This window comes from Telmatherina bonti (assembly GCF_933228915.1).
Source record: "Telmatherina bonti genome assembly, chromosome: 5".
NCBI classification, from domain to species: domain Eukaryota; kingdom Metazoa; phylum Chordata; class Actinopteri; order Atheriniformes; family Telmatherinidae; genus Telmatherina; species Telmatherina bonti.
In genome coordinates this window covers 2,234,045-2,249,492 of record NC_136623.1, presented here as the reverse complement: position 1 = coordinate 2,249,492, position 15,448 = coordinate 2,234,045, and the positions used below count along the sequence as shown (strand labels likewise).

Sequence of the window (15,448 nt, the reverse complement as noted above, 5' to 3'; positions counted from 1 at the left end):
GGGGGGGTCCTGGTGGTCTGGGGGAGAATTTATTTGGGGGTCCAGATGAGGGGGGGTCCTGGTGGTCTGGGGGAGAATTTATTTGGGGGTCCAGATGAGGGGGGGGTCCTGGTGGTCTGGGGGAGAATTTATTTGGGGGTCCAGATGAGGGGGGGTCCTGGTGGTCTGGGGGAGAATTTATTTGGGGGTCCAGATGAGGGGGGGTCCTGGTGGTCTGGGGGAGAATTTATTTGGGGGTCCAGATGAGGGGGGGTCCTGGTGGTCTGGGGGGAGAATTTATTTGGGGGTCCAGATGAGGGGGGGTCCTGGTGGTCTGGGGGGAGAATTTATTTGGGGGTCCCAGACATCACAGGGAGTCCTGCTGCCGCCGCCCGCCTCGGCTCCTCCCTCTCCTCCCGTGAAAGACCAGCTGGGACCAGAACTGAAGGGGGTGGGGGGGCGTCTGGGAACGTCACCCCGACAGAGTTGAAGTTTAAGAGAAACGATGTGTTCACTGACACACAGGAGCAGTTCCGGTTCCGTGGGACGTTTGGGCTCCAGTCTCCAACACAAACATTTTCTGTGTGGAACGTAAATAAATCCAGTTTTCATCGTTTTGTTGGGGTGGAAGAAAAAAACTTATCGTGCTGCAACTTCAGTAATCTGCAGGGGTCAGAGGTCATGCACCCCCCCCCCCCCGCTATCACACACAGGACCCCCCATTCTGTTTGCAAACTCATCTAGCCTTGAGTGTTGGGGTGTTAATGGAGCTGTCAGTGGAGTGATTCCAGCGGGTTCGAGTGCAGCTTGATGAGTCAGATCATCACGAGTCCAGTGGTGTGAAACGCTGCGATGTGTTTACTGGGCGGCGTAAACATTTATTTACACAAATAAAGGAACGGAGTCGGATTTCAATCAATAGTGCCAACTGGTTTAACTGGTTTATTACGGCGGGAAAGAAGTTTACAGGGATCAAATGAAAGCAGAATATCTGTTGGTAACCAGAAACCCAGATCTGATTCTGATGAGGCGGAGCGGGATGTGACATCATCAGCAGGTCCGGAGTGGATCTGGTACCGGCACCGCCTCCCGTTGGATGCTTTTCCCTCAGTACCGACTACAGGCGTTGTGGATGTAAGGTGGGGTGGATGTAGGGATGGGTGGATGTAGGGATGGGTGGATGTAAGGTGGGGTGGATGTAGGGATGGGTGGATGTAGGGATGGGGGGTGGATGTAGGGATGGGTGGATGTAGGGATGGATGGATGTGAGATGGGGGTGGATGTAGGGATGGGTGGATGTAGGGATGGGGGTGGATGTAGGGATGGGTGGATGTAGGGATGGGTGGATGTAGGGATGGGTGGATGTAAGGATGGGTGGATGTAGGGATGGGTGGATGTAAGGATGGGTGGATGTAGGGATGGGTGGATGTAAGATGGGGGTGGATGTAAGATGGGGGTGGATGTAGGGATGGGTGGATGTAGGGATGGATGGGATGTAAGGATGGGTGGATGTAGGGATGGATGGATGTAGGGATGGGTGGATGTAAGATGGGGGTGGATGTAGGGATGGGCTGATGTAAGGATGGGTGGATGTAGGGATGGATGGATGTAGGGATGGGTGGATGTACGGATGGATGGATGTAGGGATGGGTGGATGTAGGGATGGGTGGATGTAAGATGGGGGTGGATGTAGGGATGGGCGGATGTAAGGATGGGTGGATGTAGGGATGGGCGGATGTAGGGATGGATGGATGTAGGGATGGGTGGATGTAGGGATGGATGGATGTAAGGATGGGTGGATGTAGGGATGGGTGGATGTAAGATGGGGGTGGATGTAGGGATGGGTGGATGTAGGGATGGATGGATGTAGGGATGGGTGGATGTAGGGATGGATGGATGTAAGGATGGGTGGATGTAGGGATGGGTGGATGTAAGATGGGGGTGGATGTAGGGATGGGTGGATGTAGGGATGGATGGATGTAAGATGGGGGTGGATGTAGGGATGGGCGGATGTAGGGATGGATGGATGTAAGATGGGGGTGGATGTAGGGATGGGTGGATGTAGGGATGGATGGATGTAAGGATGGGTGGATGTAGGGATGGGTGGATGTAGGGATGGATGGATGTAAGGATGGGTGGATGTAGGGATGGGTGGATGTAGGGATGGATGGATGTAAGGATGGGTGGATGTAGGGGATGGGCGGATGTAGGGATGGGTGGATGTACGGATGGATGGATGTAGGGATGGGTGGATGTAGGGATGGGTGGATGTAAGATGGGGGTGGATGTAGGGATGGGCGGATGTAAGGATGGGTGGATGTAGGGATGGATGGATGTACGGATGGATGGATGTAGGGATGGGTGGATGTAGGGATGGGTGGATGTAAGATGGGGTGGATGTAGGGATGGGCGGATGTAAGGATGGGTGGATGTAGGGATGGATGGATGTAAGGATGGGTGGATGTAGGGATGGATGGATGTAAGGATGGGTGGATGTAGGGATGGGTGGATGTAGGGATGGGTGGATGTAAGATGGGGTGGATGTAGGGATGGGCGGATGTAAGGATGGGTGGATGTAGGGATGGATGGATGTAGGGATGGGTGGATGTAGGGATGGATGGATGTAAGGATGGGTGGATGTAGGGATGGTGGGGGTGGATGTAGGGATGGGTGGATGTAGGGATGGATGGATGTAAGGATGGGTGGATGTAGGGATGGGCGGATGTAGGGATGGATGGATGTAAGGATGGGTGGATGTAGGGATGGATGGATGTAGGGATGGATGGATGTAAGGATGGGTGGATGTAGGGATGGGCGGATGTAGGGATGGATGGATGTAAGGATGGGTGGATGTAGGGATGGATGGATGTAAGGATGGGTGGATGTAGGGATGGGCGGATGTAGGGATGGATGGATGTAAGGATGGGTGGATGTAGGGATGGGTGGATGTAGGGATGGGCGGATGTAAGGATGGGTGGATGTAGGGATGGGTGGATGTAAGGATGGGTGGATGTAGGGATGGGTGGATGTAGGGATGGATGGATGTAAGGATGGGTGGATGTAGGGATGGGTGGATGTAGGGATGGATGGATGTAAGGATGGGTGGATGTAGGGATGGGCGGATGTAGGGATGGATGGATGTAAGGATGGGTGGATGTAGGGATGGGCGGATGTAGGGATGGATGGATGTAAGGATGGGTGGATGTAGGGATGGATGGATGTAAGGATGGGTGGATGTAGGGATGGGCGGATGTAGGGATGGATGGATGTAAGGATGGGTGGATGTAGGGATGGGTGGATGTAGGGATGGGCGGATGTAAGGATGGGTGGATGTAGGGATGGGTGGATGTAAGGATGGGTGGATGTAGGGATGGGTGGATGTAGGGATGGGTGGATGTAGGGATGGATGGATGTAAGGATGGGTGGATGTAGGGATGGATGGATGTAAGGATGGGTGGATGTAGGGATGGATGGATGTAAGGATGGGTGGATGTAGGGATGGATGGATGTAAGGATGGGTGGATGTAGGGATGGGTGGATGTAAGGATGGGTGGATGTAGGGATGGGTGGATGTAAGGATGGGTGGATGTAGGGATGGGTGGATGTAAGGATGGGTGGATGTAGGGATGGATGGATGTAAGGATGGGTGGATGTAGGGATGGATGGATGTAAGGATGGGTGGATGTAGGGATGGGTGGATGTAAGGATGGGTGGATGTAGGGATGGATGGATGTAAGGATGGGTGGATGTAGGGATGGATGGATGTAAGGATGGGTGGATGTAGGGATGGATGGATGTAAGGATGGGTGGATGTAGGGATGGATGGATGTAAGGATGGGTGGATGTAGGGATGGATGGATGTAAGGATGGGTGGATGTAGGGATGGGTGGATGTAAGGATGGGTGGATGTAGGGATTGGTGGATGTAAGGATGGGTGGATGTAGGGATGGGTGGATGTAAGATGGGGGTGGATGTAGGGATGGGTGGATGTAGGGATGGATGGATGTAAGGATGGATGGATGTAAGGATGGGTGGATGTAGGGATGGATGGATGTAAGGATGGGTGGATGTAGGGATGGATGGATGTAAGGATGGGTGGATGTAGGGATGGATGGATGTAAGGATGGGTGGATGTAGGGATGGGTGGATGTAAGATGGGGGTGGATGTAAGGTGAGGGACCCCCAGGTTTGTGGTCCCGTCGGTGGGTCAGGTGATCAATCGTCAATCAGAATCAATAATCCAGGTGATCTCCTCCTCCAGGTGTGCTTGGAGCTTCAGAACTCTCCTTCCTGACGGAGCCCCGTGATGTCATCGCAGTAAAGGACCGCCCCCTGATGCTGGACTGCCAGGTGGAGGGGGAGGGGCCTATCATCATCACCTGGAGACGTAACGGTGTTCCCGTGGAGACCGGAGTCAGGGCGGCATTGCTTAGCAACGGTTCTCTGCTCATCAGGAACTTCTCCAAGAGACGTGAGAGCAACGAGACGGATGGCGGCGAGTACGACTGTGCCGCTGAGAACCGCTATGGGAAACTGATCAGCCGCAAGGTTCGCGTACAGGTGGCATGTGAGTGCACGCACGCACGCACGCACGCGCGCGCGCGCACACACACACACACACACACACACACACACACACACACACTCAGACAGGTAAAACACACACTGACCCTGCCTCCCTCCCCACACCCAGCTCTCCCCAAGTTCCTGTCTCACCCCCAGTCTCTGGTGGTGGATGAGGGGGGCGTGGCCAGACTCAGCTGTCAGGTGCACGGGATCCCAGAGGCGAGCATCACCTGGCAGAAGGACCGCCGCACCCTGAGCACGGCTGAACCCAGGTGACTTACAGGAAGGGATGTCATCATCATTAGATAATCTGGATCATTCAGTCCATCTTTATCTGTCTGGGTGTAGAGAGAATCTGATCTGATGATTGATAATCTGATTATTCATAATCTGATCTGATTATTTATAATCTGATTATTTATAATCTGATCTGATTATTTATAATCTGATTATTTATAATCTGATCTGATTATTTATAATCTGATCTGATTATTTATAATCTGATTATTCATAATCTGATCTGATTATTTATAATCTGATTATTTATAATCTGATCTGATTATTTATAATCTGATTATTTATAATCTGATCTGATTATTTATAATCTGATCTGATTATTTATAATCTGATTATTCATAATCTGATCTGATTATTTATAATCTGATTATTTATAATCTGATCTGATTATTTATAATCTGATTATTTATAATCTGATCTGATTATTTATAATCTGATTATTCATAATCTGATCTCATTATTTATAATCTGATTATTTATAATATGATTTGAATATTTATAATCTGATTATTTATAATCTGATCTCATTATTTATAATCTGATCTGATTATTTATAATCTGATCTGATTATTTATAATCATATTTATAATCTGATCTGATTATTTATAATCTGATTATTTATAATCTGATCTGATTATTTATAATCTGATCTGAATATTTATAATCATATTTAAAATCTGATCTGAATATTTATAATCTGATTATTTATAATCTGATCTGATTATTTATAATCTGATCTGATTATTTATAATCTGATCTGAATATTTATAATCATATTTATAATCTGATCTGAATATTTATAATCTGATTATTTATAATCTGATCTGATTATTTATAATCTGATCTGAATATTCATAATCTGATTATTTATAACCTGAATATTTATCATGTGATCTGATGATGTATAATCTGTTTCATGCTGAAGTAACGGACACTTCATAATGATGTTACCTGAGTCAAGCATGGAGATTGTGAAAGTACTGATCCAAACCCAGAACCCAGAAGGGTGCTGTTGCCTTCTCTGGTGGTTTAAGATCCATCAAGGTGTCGTGTCATGTCAGGTACACCCTGCTCCCCAACGGCGTGCTGCAGATCAGCAGCGTCCAACGGTCCGATGGTGGCTGGTTCCGCTGTGTTGCCTCCAACATCGCCAACACCCGCTGCAGCCATGAGGCCCAGCTAGTCATCACTGGTAAGACCGCGTTCTGGGCAAAGTCAGCGTGGCTCGGGAGGTTCTGTTCTAAAGATGTCCCCTGGTTCTGATCCAGCTGCAGGATCCAGGATCTACAAGGAGCCAGTCATCCTGTCCGGCCCCCAAAACCTCACCATCAACGTCCACCAGACGGCCATCTTGGAATGCATCGCCACAGGAAACCCTCGTCCCATTGTGTCATGGAGTCGCCTTGGTAACATAACCCCCAGATGGTACCGGACCTTTCCAGAACCCGAGTCTCTGTGCTAATAATTAGTTCTGGTTCCCTCAGACGGGCGGTCCATTGGAGTGGAGGGAGTTGAGGTTCTGGGGACCGGGAACCTGATGATCTCTGACGCCACGCTGCAGCATTCTGGAGTTTATGTTTGTTCTGCAAACCGACCCGGAAGCAGGTCCAGAAGAACCGCATTGGGGCGGCTGGTAGTCCAAGGTACAGATCTTCACCTCACCCTCCAGGTGATTCTGGTCTCCAGAGTCCAGACCTGGTCCAGAGTTTTGGTTCCAAGGATTCAGACATGTTCATGACACATTCAGGATCCTTATTTAATGCACTGAATATCATCCTCATCATCATCATCCTCCTCCTCCTCATCATCAGTATTGATCCACCATTGCTGATCAGATCTGCTGGTTTTGCTGTTGGTGTGTTTGTTTTGCTCGCCTGCTGCAGCTCCATCAGAGGTCATGATGAGGTGGAGGCTTCAGAGAGGGGAAGGGGTTCATGGTGGAGGGGTGGGGGTAAGGAGGGGGTCAGAGGTCACATGGCTCATTGTGTGTCCTCAGAGTTTGGATTAGCATGAGAACAGCTCCACTCCACAATGAGCACTTTATTCTCTCCGTCTGTCTCCACTTTCTCACACCCCGACGACTAAACGTGTCCGCCATCTTCATCCTCTTCATCGTCAGCGTGCTAGAGGCCAACCAATCTGCTTTCAGATCTGCTGAACGCGAGGCGTCCTCTGAATCCTCCTATTGATCCGTTTCTATCAGCTGATCAGAGATGAACTGATGTGGAAGTGGGGGTGTGTGTTTTAGAGCTCTCCAACATGAGAGCTAAACACACTGATAAATGCCCCCCCCCCCCATTATGCCCTGTGACCTTTGACTCTGTGCCCTACTTTGCATTTAGAGGGAAGGGGCGGGGCTTCAGGGGCCTGACTCTGTCTGTTGCCGTGGAGATGAGCGGTGGAGGCAGGCGAGACAGCACCTGTCTCTCTGTCTGTGTGTCTGTGTAAGTTTAGGTCCACACCCTGGGAATGAGACAAACAGAACTTTCCCCAGGTCCAGACAGACTTGGTTCTGGTTCTACAGGGTCCAGACAGACTTGGTTCTGGTTCTACAGGGTCCAGACAGACTTGGTTCTGGTTCTACAGGGTCCAGATAGACTTGGTTCTGGTTCTACAGGGTCCAGATAGACTTGGTTCTGGTTCTACAGGGTCCAGATAGACTTGGTTCTGGTTCTACAGGGTCCAGATAGACTTGGTTCTGGTTCTACAGGGTCCAGACAGACTTGGTTCTGGTTCTACAGGGTCCAGATAGACTTGGTTCTGGTTCTACAGGGTCCAGATAGACTTGGTTCTGGTTCTACAGGGTCCAGACAGACTTGGTTCTGGTTCTACAGGGTCCAGATAGACTTGGTTCTGGTTCTACAGGGTCCAGACAGACTTGGTTCTGGTTCTACAGGGTCCAGATAAACTTGGTTCTGGTTCTACAGGGTCCAGACAGACTTGGTTCTGGTTCTACAGGGTCCAGACAGACTTGGTTCTGGTTCTACAGGGTCCAGATAGACTTGGTTCTGGTTCTACAGGGTCCAGATAGACTTGGTTCTGGTTCTACAGGGTCCAGACAGACTTGGTTCTGGTTCTACAGGGTCCAGACAGACTTGGTTCTGGTTCTACAGGGTCCAGATAGACTTGGTTCTGGTTCTACAGGGTCCAGATAGACTTGGTTCTGGTTCTACAGGGTCCAGACAGACTTGGTTCTGGTTTTACAGGGTCCAGACAGACTTGGTTCTGGTTCTACAGGGTCCAGATAGACTTGGTTCTGGTTCTACAGGGTCCAGATAGACTTGGTTCTGGTTCTATAGGGTCCAGACAGACTTGGTTCTGGTTCTACAGGGTCCATATAAACTTGGGTCTGGTTCTACAGGGTCCAGATAGACTTGGTTCTGGTTCTACAGGGTCCAGACAGACTTGGTTCTGGTTCTACAGGGTCCAGATAAACTTGGTTCTGGTTCTACAGGGTCCAGACAGACTTGGTTCTGGTTCTACAGGGTCCAGACAGACTTGGTTCTGGTTCTACAGAGTCCAGATAAACTTGGTTCTGGTTCTACAGGGTCCAGACAGACTTGGTTCTGGTTCTACAGAGTCCAGATAGACTTGGTTCTGGTTCTACAGGGTCCAGACAGACTTGGTTCTGGTTCTACAGGGTCCATATAAACTTGGGTCTGGTTCTACAGGGTCCAGATAGACTTGGTTCTGGTTCTACAGGGTCCAGACAGACTTGGTTCTGGTTCTACAGGGTCCAGATAGACTTGGTTCTGGTTCTACAGGGTCCAGACAGACTTGGTTCTGGTTCTACAGAGTCCAGATAGACTTGGTTCTGGTTCTACAGGGTCCAGACAGACTTGGTTCTGGTTCTACAGGGTCCATATAAACTTGGTTCTGGTTCTACAGGGTCCAGATAAACTTGGTTCTGGTTCTATAGGGTCCAGATAAACTTGGTTCTGGTTCTACAGGGTCCAGATAAACTTGGTTCTGGTTTTACAGGGTCCAGACAGACTTGGTTCTGGTTCTACAGAGTCCAGATAGACTTGGTTCTGGTTCTACAGGGTCCAGGCAGACTTGGTTCTGGTTCTACAGGGCCCAGACAGACTTGGTTCTGGTTCTAACGGGGTCCATATAAACTGGGTTCTGGTTCTACAGGGTCCAGATAAACTTGGTTCTGGTTCTACAGGGTCCAGATAAACTTGGTTCTGGTTCTACAGGGTCCAGATAGACTTGGTTCTGGTTCTACAGGGTCCAGATAAACTTGGTTCTGGTTCTACAGGGTCCAGATAAACTTGGTTCTGGTTCTACAGGGTCCAGATAGACTTGGTTCTGGTTCTACAGGGTCCAGATAAACTTGGTTCTGGTTCTACAGGGTCCAGATAGACTTGGTTCTGGTTCTACAGGGTCCAGATAGACTTGGTTCTGGTTCTACAGGGTCCAGATAAACTTGGTTCTGGTTCTACAGGGTCCAGATAGACTTGGTTCTGGTTCTACAGGGTCCAGATAGACTTGGTTCTGGTTCTACAGGGTCCAGACAGACTTGGTTCTGGTTCTACAGGGTCCAGATAGACTTGGTTCTGGTTCTATAGGGTCCAGACAGACTTGGTTCTGGTTCTACAGGGTCCAGATAAACTTGGTTCTGGTTCTACAGGGTCCAGATAGACTTGGTTCTGGTTCTACAGGGTCCAGACAGACTTGGTTCTGGTTCTACAGGGTCCAGATAGACTTGCTTCTGGTTCTACAGGGTCCAGACAGACTTGGTTCTGGTTCTACAGAGTCCAGATAGACTTGCTTCTGGTTCTACAGGGTCCAGACAAACTTGGTTCTGGTTCTACAGGGTCCATATAAACTTGGGTCTGGTTCTACAGGGTCCAGATAGACTTGGTTCTGGTTCTACAGGGTCCAGATAGACTTGGTTCTGGTTCTATAGGGTCCAGATAGACTTGGTTCTGGTTCTACAGGGTCCAGACAGACTTGGTTCTGGTTCTACAGGGTCCAGATAAACTTGGTTCTGGTTCTACAGGGTCCAGACAGACTTGGTTCTGGTTCTACAGGGTCCAGACAGACTTGGTTCTGGTTCTACAGGGTCCAGATAGACTTGGTTCTGGTTCTACAGGGTCCAGACAGACTTGGTTCTGGTTCTACAGGGTCCAGATAGACTTGGTTCTGGTTCTACAGGGTCCAGATAAACTTGGTTCTGGTTCTACAGAGTCCAGATAGACTTAGTTCTGGTTCTACAGGGTCCAGACAGACTTGGTTCTGGTTCTACAGGGTCCAGATAGACTTGGTTCTGGTTCTACAGGGTCCAGACAGACTTGGTTCTGGTTCTACAGGGTCCAGATAGACTTGGTTCTGGTTCTACAGGGTCCATATAAACTTGGTTCTGGTTCTACAGGGTCCAGATAAACTTGGTTCTGGTTCTATAGGGTCCAGATAAACTTGGTTCTGGTTCTACAGGGTCCAGACAGACTTGGTTCTGGTTCTACAGGGTCCATATAAACTTGGGTCTGGTTCTACAGGGTCCAGACAGACTTGGTTCTGGTTCTACAGAGTCCAGATAGACTTGGTTCTGGTTCTACAGGGTCCATATAAACTTGGTTCTGGTTTACAGGGTCCAGACAGACTTGGTTCTGGTTCTACAGAGTCCAGATAGACTTGGTTCTGGTTTCTCCAGGGTCCAGGCAGACTTGGTTCTGGTTTTACAGAGTCCAGACAGACTTGGTTCTGGTTCTACAGGGTCCAGATAAACTTGGTTCTGGTTCTACAGGGTCCAGATAAACTTGGTTCTGGTTCTACAGGGTCCAGATAAACTTGGTTCTGGTTCTACAGGGTCCAGATAGACTTGGTTCTGGTTCTACAGGGTCCAGATAAACTTGGTTCTCGTTCTACAGGGTCCAGATAGACTTGGTTCTGGTTCTACAGGGTCCAGACAGACTTGGTTCTGGTTCTACAGGGTCCAGATAGACTTGGTTCTGATTCTACAGGGTCCAGATAGACTTGGTTCTGGTTCTACAGGGTCCAGATAAACTTGGTTCTGGTTCTACAGGGTCCAGATAAACTTGGTTCTGGTTCTACAGGGTCCAGATAAACTTGCTTCTGATTCTACAGGGTCCAGATAGACTTGGTTCTGGTTCTACAGGGTCCAGATAAACTTGGTTCTGGTTCTACAGGGTCCAGATAAACTTGGTTCTGGTTCTACAGGGTCCAGATAGACTTGGTTCTGGTTCTACAGGGTCCAGATAAACTTGCTTCTGATTCTACAGGGTCCAGATAGACTTGGTTCTGGTTCTACAGGGTCCAGATAGACTTGGTTCTGGTTCTACAGGGTCCAGATAAACTTGGTTCTGGTTCTACAGGGTCCAGATAGACTTGGTTCTGATTCTACAGGGTCCAGATAGACTTGGTTCTGGTTCTACAGGGTCCAGATAAACTTGCTTCTGATTCTACAGGGTCCAGATAGACTTGGTTCTGGTTCTACAGGGTCCAGACAGACTTGGTTCTGGTTCTACAGAGTCCAGATAGACTTGGTTCTGGTTCTACAGGGTCCAGACAGACTTGGTTCTGGTTCTACAGGGTCCATATAAACTTGGGTCTGGTTCTACAGGGTCCAGATAGACTTGGTTCTGGTTCTACAGGGTCCAGACAGACTTGGTTCTGGTTCTACAGGGTCCAGATAGACTTGGTTCTGGTTCTACAGGGTCCAGACAGACTTGGTTCTGGTTCTACAGAGTCCAGATAGACTTGGTTCTGGTTCTACAGGGTCCAGACAGACTTGGTTCTGGTTCTACAGGGTCCATATAAACTTGGTTCTGGTTCTACAGGGTCCAGATAAACTTGGTTCTGGTTCTATAGGGTCCAGATAAACTTGGTTCTGGTTCTACAGGGTCCAGATAAACTTGGTTCTGGTTTTACAGGGTCCAGACAGACTTGGTTCTGGTTCTACAGAGTCCAGATAGACTTGGTTCTGGTTCTACAGGGTCCAGGCAGACTTGGTTCTGGTTCTACAGGGCCCAGACAGACTTGGTTCTGGTTCTAACGGGGTCCATATAAACTGGGTTCTGGTTCTACAGGGTCCAGATAAACTTGGTTCTGGTTCTACAGGGTCCAGATAAACTTGGTTCTGGTTCTACAGGGTCCAGATAGACTTGGTTCTGGTTCTACAGGGTCCAGATAAACTTGGTTCTGGTTCTACAGGGTCCAGATAAACTTGGTTCTGGTTCTACAGGGTCCAGATAGACTTGGTTCTGGTTCTACAGGGTCCAGATAAACTTGGTTCTGGTTCTACAGGGTCCAGATAGACTTGGTTCTGGTTCTACAGGGTCCAGATAGACTTGGTTCTGGTTCTACAGGGTCCAGATAAACTTGGTTCTGGTTCTACAGGGTCCAGATAGACTTGGTTCTGGTTCTACAGGGTCCAGATAGACTTGGTTCTGGTTCTACAGGGTCCAGACAGACTTGGTTCTGGTTCTACAGGGTCCAGATAGACTTGGTTCTGGTTCTATAGGGTCCAGACAGACTTGGTTCTGGTTCTACAGGGTCCAGATAAACTTGGTTCTGGTTCTACAGGGTCCAGATAGACTTGGTTCTGGTTCTACAGGGTCCAGATAAACTTGGTTCTGGTTCTACAGGGTCCAGATAGACTTGCTTCTGGTTCTACAGGGTCCAGACAGACTTGGTTCTGGTTCTACAGAGTCCAGATAGACTTGCTTCTGGTTCTACAGGGTCCAGACAAACTTGGTTCTGGTTCTACAGGGTCCATATAAACTTGGGTCTGGTTCTACAGGGTCCAGATAGACTTGGTTCTGGTTCTACAGGGTCCAGACAGACTTGGTTCTGGTTCTATAGGGTCCAGATAGACTTGGTTCTGGTTCTACAGGGTCCAGACAGACTTGGTTCTGGTTCTACAGGGTCCAGATAAACTTGGTTCTGGTTCTACAGGGTCCAGACAGACTTGGTTCTGGTTCTACAGGGTCCAGACAGACTTGGTTCTGGTTCTACAGGGTCCAGATAGACTTGGTTCTGGTTCTACAGGGTCCAGACAGACTTGGTTCTGGTTCTACAGGGTCCAGATAGACTTGGTTCTGGTTCTACAGGGTCCAGATAAACTTGGTTCTGGTTCTACAGAGTCCAGATAGACTTAGTTCTGGTTCTACAGGGTCCAGACAGACTTGGTTCTGGTTCTACAGGGTCCAGATAGACTTGGTTCTGGTTCTACAGGGTCCAGACAGACTTGGTTCTGGTTCTACAGGGTCCAGATAGACTTGGTTCTGGTTCTACAGGGTCCATATAAACTTGGTTCTGGTTCTACAGGGTCCAGATAAACTTGGTTCTGGTTCTATAGGGTCCAGATAAACTTGGTTCTGGTTCTACAGGGTCCAGACAGACTTGGTTCTGGTTCTACAGGGTCCATATAAACTTGGGTCTGGTTCTACAGGGTCCAGACAGACTTGGTTCTGGTTCTACAGAGTCCAGATAGACTTGGTTCTGGTTCTACAGGGTCCATATAAACTTGGTTCTGGTTTACAGGGTCCAGACAGACTTGGTTCTGGTTCTACAGAGTCCAGATAGACTTGGTTCTGGTTCTACAGGGTCCAGGCAGACTTGGTTCTGGTTTTACAGAGTCCAGATAGACTTGGTTCTGGTTCTACAGGGTCCAGATAAACTTGGTTCTGGTTCTACAGGGTCCAGATAAACTTGGTTCTGGTTCTACAGGGTCCAGATAGACTTGGTTCTGGTTCTACAGGGTCCAGATAAACTTGGTTCTCGTTCTACAGGGTCCAGATAGACTTGGTTCTGGTTCTACAGGGTCCAGACAGACTTGGTTCTGGTTCTACAGGGTCCAGATAGACTTGGTTCTGATTCTACAGGGTCCAGATAGACTTGGTTCTGGTTCTACAGGGTCCAGATAAACTTGGTTCTGGTTCTACAGGGTCCAGATAAACTTGGTTCTGGTTCTACAGGGTCCAGATAAACTTGCTTCTGATTCTACAGGGTCCAGATAGACTTGGTTCTGGTTCTACAGGGTCCAGATAAACTTGGTTCTGGTTCTACAGGGTCCAGATAAACTTGGTTCTGGTTCTACAGGGTCCAGATAGACTTGGTTCTGGTTCTACAGGGTCCAGATAAACTTGCTTCTGATTCTACAGGGTCCAGATAGACTTGGTTCTGGTTCTACAGGGTCCAGATAGACTTGGTTCTGGTTCTACAGGGTCCAGATAAACTTGGTTCTGGTTCTACAGGGTCCAGATAGACTTGGTTCTGATTCTACAGGGTCCAGATAGACTTGGTTCTGGTTCTACAGGGTCCAGATAAACTTGCTTCTGATTCTACAGGGTCCAGATAGACTTGGTTCTGGTTCTACAGGGTCCAGATAGACTTGGTTCTGGTTCTACAGGGTCCAGATAAACTTGGTTCTGGTTCTACAGGGTCCAGATAGACTTAGTTCTGGTTCTACAGGGTCCAGATAAACTTGCTTCTGATTCTACAGGGTCCAGATAGACTTGGTTCTGGTTCTACAGGGTCCAGATAGACTTGGTTCTGGTTCTACAGGGTCCAGATAAACTTGGTTCTGGTTCTACAGGGTCCAGATAGACTTGGTTCTGATTCTACAGGGTCCAGACAGACTTGGTTCTGGTTCTACAGGGTCCAGATAGACTTAGTTCTGGTTCTACAGGGTCCAGATAAACTTGGTTCTGGTTCTACAGGGTCCAGATAGACTTGGTTCTGGTTCTACAGGGTCCATATAAACTTGGTTCTGGTTCTACAGGGTCCATATAAACTTGGTTCTGGTTCTACAGGGTCCAGATAAACTTGGTTCTGGTTCTACAGGGTCCATATAAACTTGGTTCTGGTTCTACAGGGTCCATATAAACTTGGTTCTGGTTCTACAGGGTCCAGATAAACTTGGTTCTGGTTCTACAGGGTCCATATAAACTTGGTTCTGGTTCTACAGGGTCCAGATAAACTTGGTTCTGGTTCTACAGGGTCCATATAAACTTGGTTCTGGTTCTACAGGGTCCAGATAAACTTGGTTCTGGTTCTACAGGGTCCATATAAACTTGGTTCTGGTTCTACAGGGTCCAGATAAACTTGGTTCTGGTTCTACAGGGTCCATATAAACTTGGTTCTGGTTCTACAGGGTCCAGATAAACTTGGTTCTGGTTCTACAGGGTCCAGATAAACTTGGTTCTGGTTCTACAGGGTCCATATAAACTTGGTTCTGGTTCTACAGGGTCCAGATAAACTTGGTTCTGGTTCTACAGGGTCCAGATAAAGCAGGTTCTGGTTCTACAGGGTCCAGATAAAGCAGGTTCTGGTTCTACAGGGTCCAGATAAACTTGGTTCTGGTTCTACAGGGTCCAGATAAAGCAGGACACGTGAAGTACTCTGTATGGGCTTTCTTTTTTAAATAATTTGCAAAAAGACTTTGCTGACACCAGTGATGTTAATTTAGACAGTAATTAAGAAACGCTGCTGGTTGAACTCAGCTTGGAGCAATCATGTAACTTGACACATTGTGGAGTGAAATAGCTTCAATCAAAAGAGTCAAGTTCCACCATGAATGTATGTAAAACTTGTGGGTTTCAAAGCGGCACAAATCAGAGTTCGATGTCGGAGCATCTCT

The 15,448-nt window shown here is 48.3% G+C and overlaps 1 protein-coding gene across 1 annotated transcript in view; it reads left to right on the top strand.

The window, feature by feature from the left end:
- Nucleotides 1–4,245: 4,245 nt before the first annotated feature.
- LOC306755937 (immunoglobulin superfamily DCC subclass member 3-like) overlaps nucleotides 4,246–15,448 on the top strand; it is a gene marked incomplete at its 3' end in the record, with an annotated part of 103,490 nt that continues 92,287 nt past the window's right edge. The window contains exons 1-5 of the mRNA XM_079240527.1: nucleotides 4,246–4,546; nucleotides 4,673–4,817; nucleotides 5,904–6,034; nucleotides 6,111–6,248; nucleotides 6,327–6,485. Coding sequence (XP_079096653.1) covers nucleotides 4,315–4,546; nucleotides 4,673–4,817; nucleotides 5,904–6,034; nucleotides 6,111–6,248; nucleotides 6,327–6,485 — 805 coding nt within the window. The 5' untranslated portion in view covers nucleotides 4,246–4,314. The remainder of the gene's footprint in view (nucleotides 4,547–4,672; nucleotides 4,818–5,903; nucleotides 6,035–6,110; nucleotides 6,249–6,326; nucleotides 6,486–15,448) is intronic.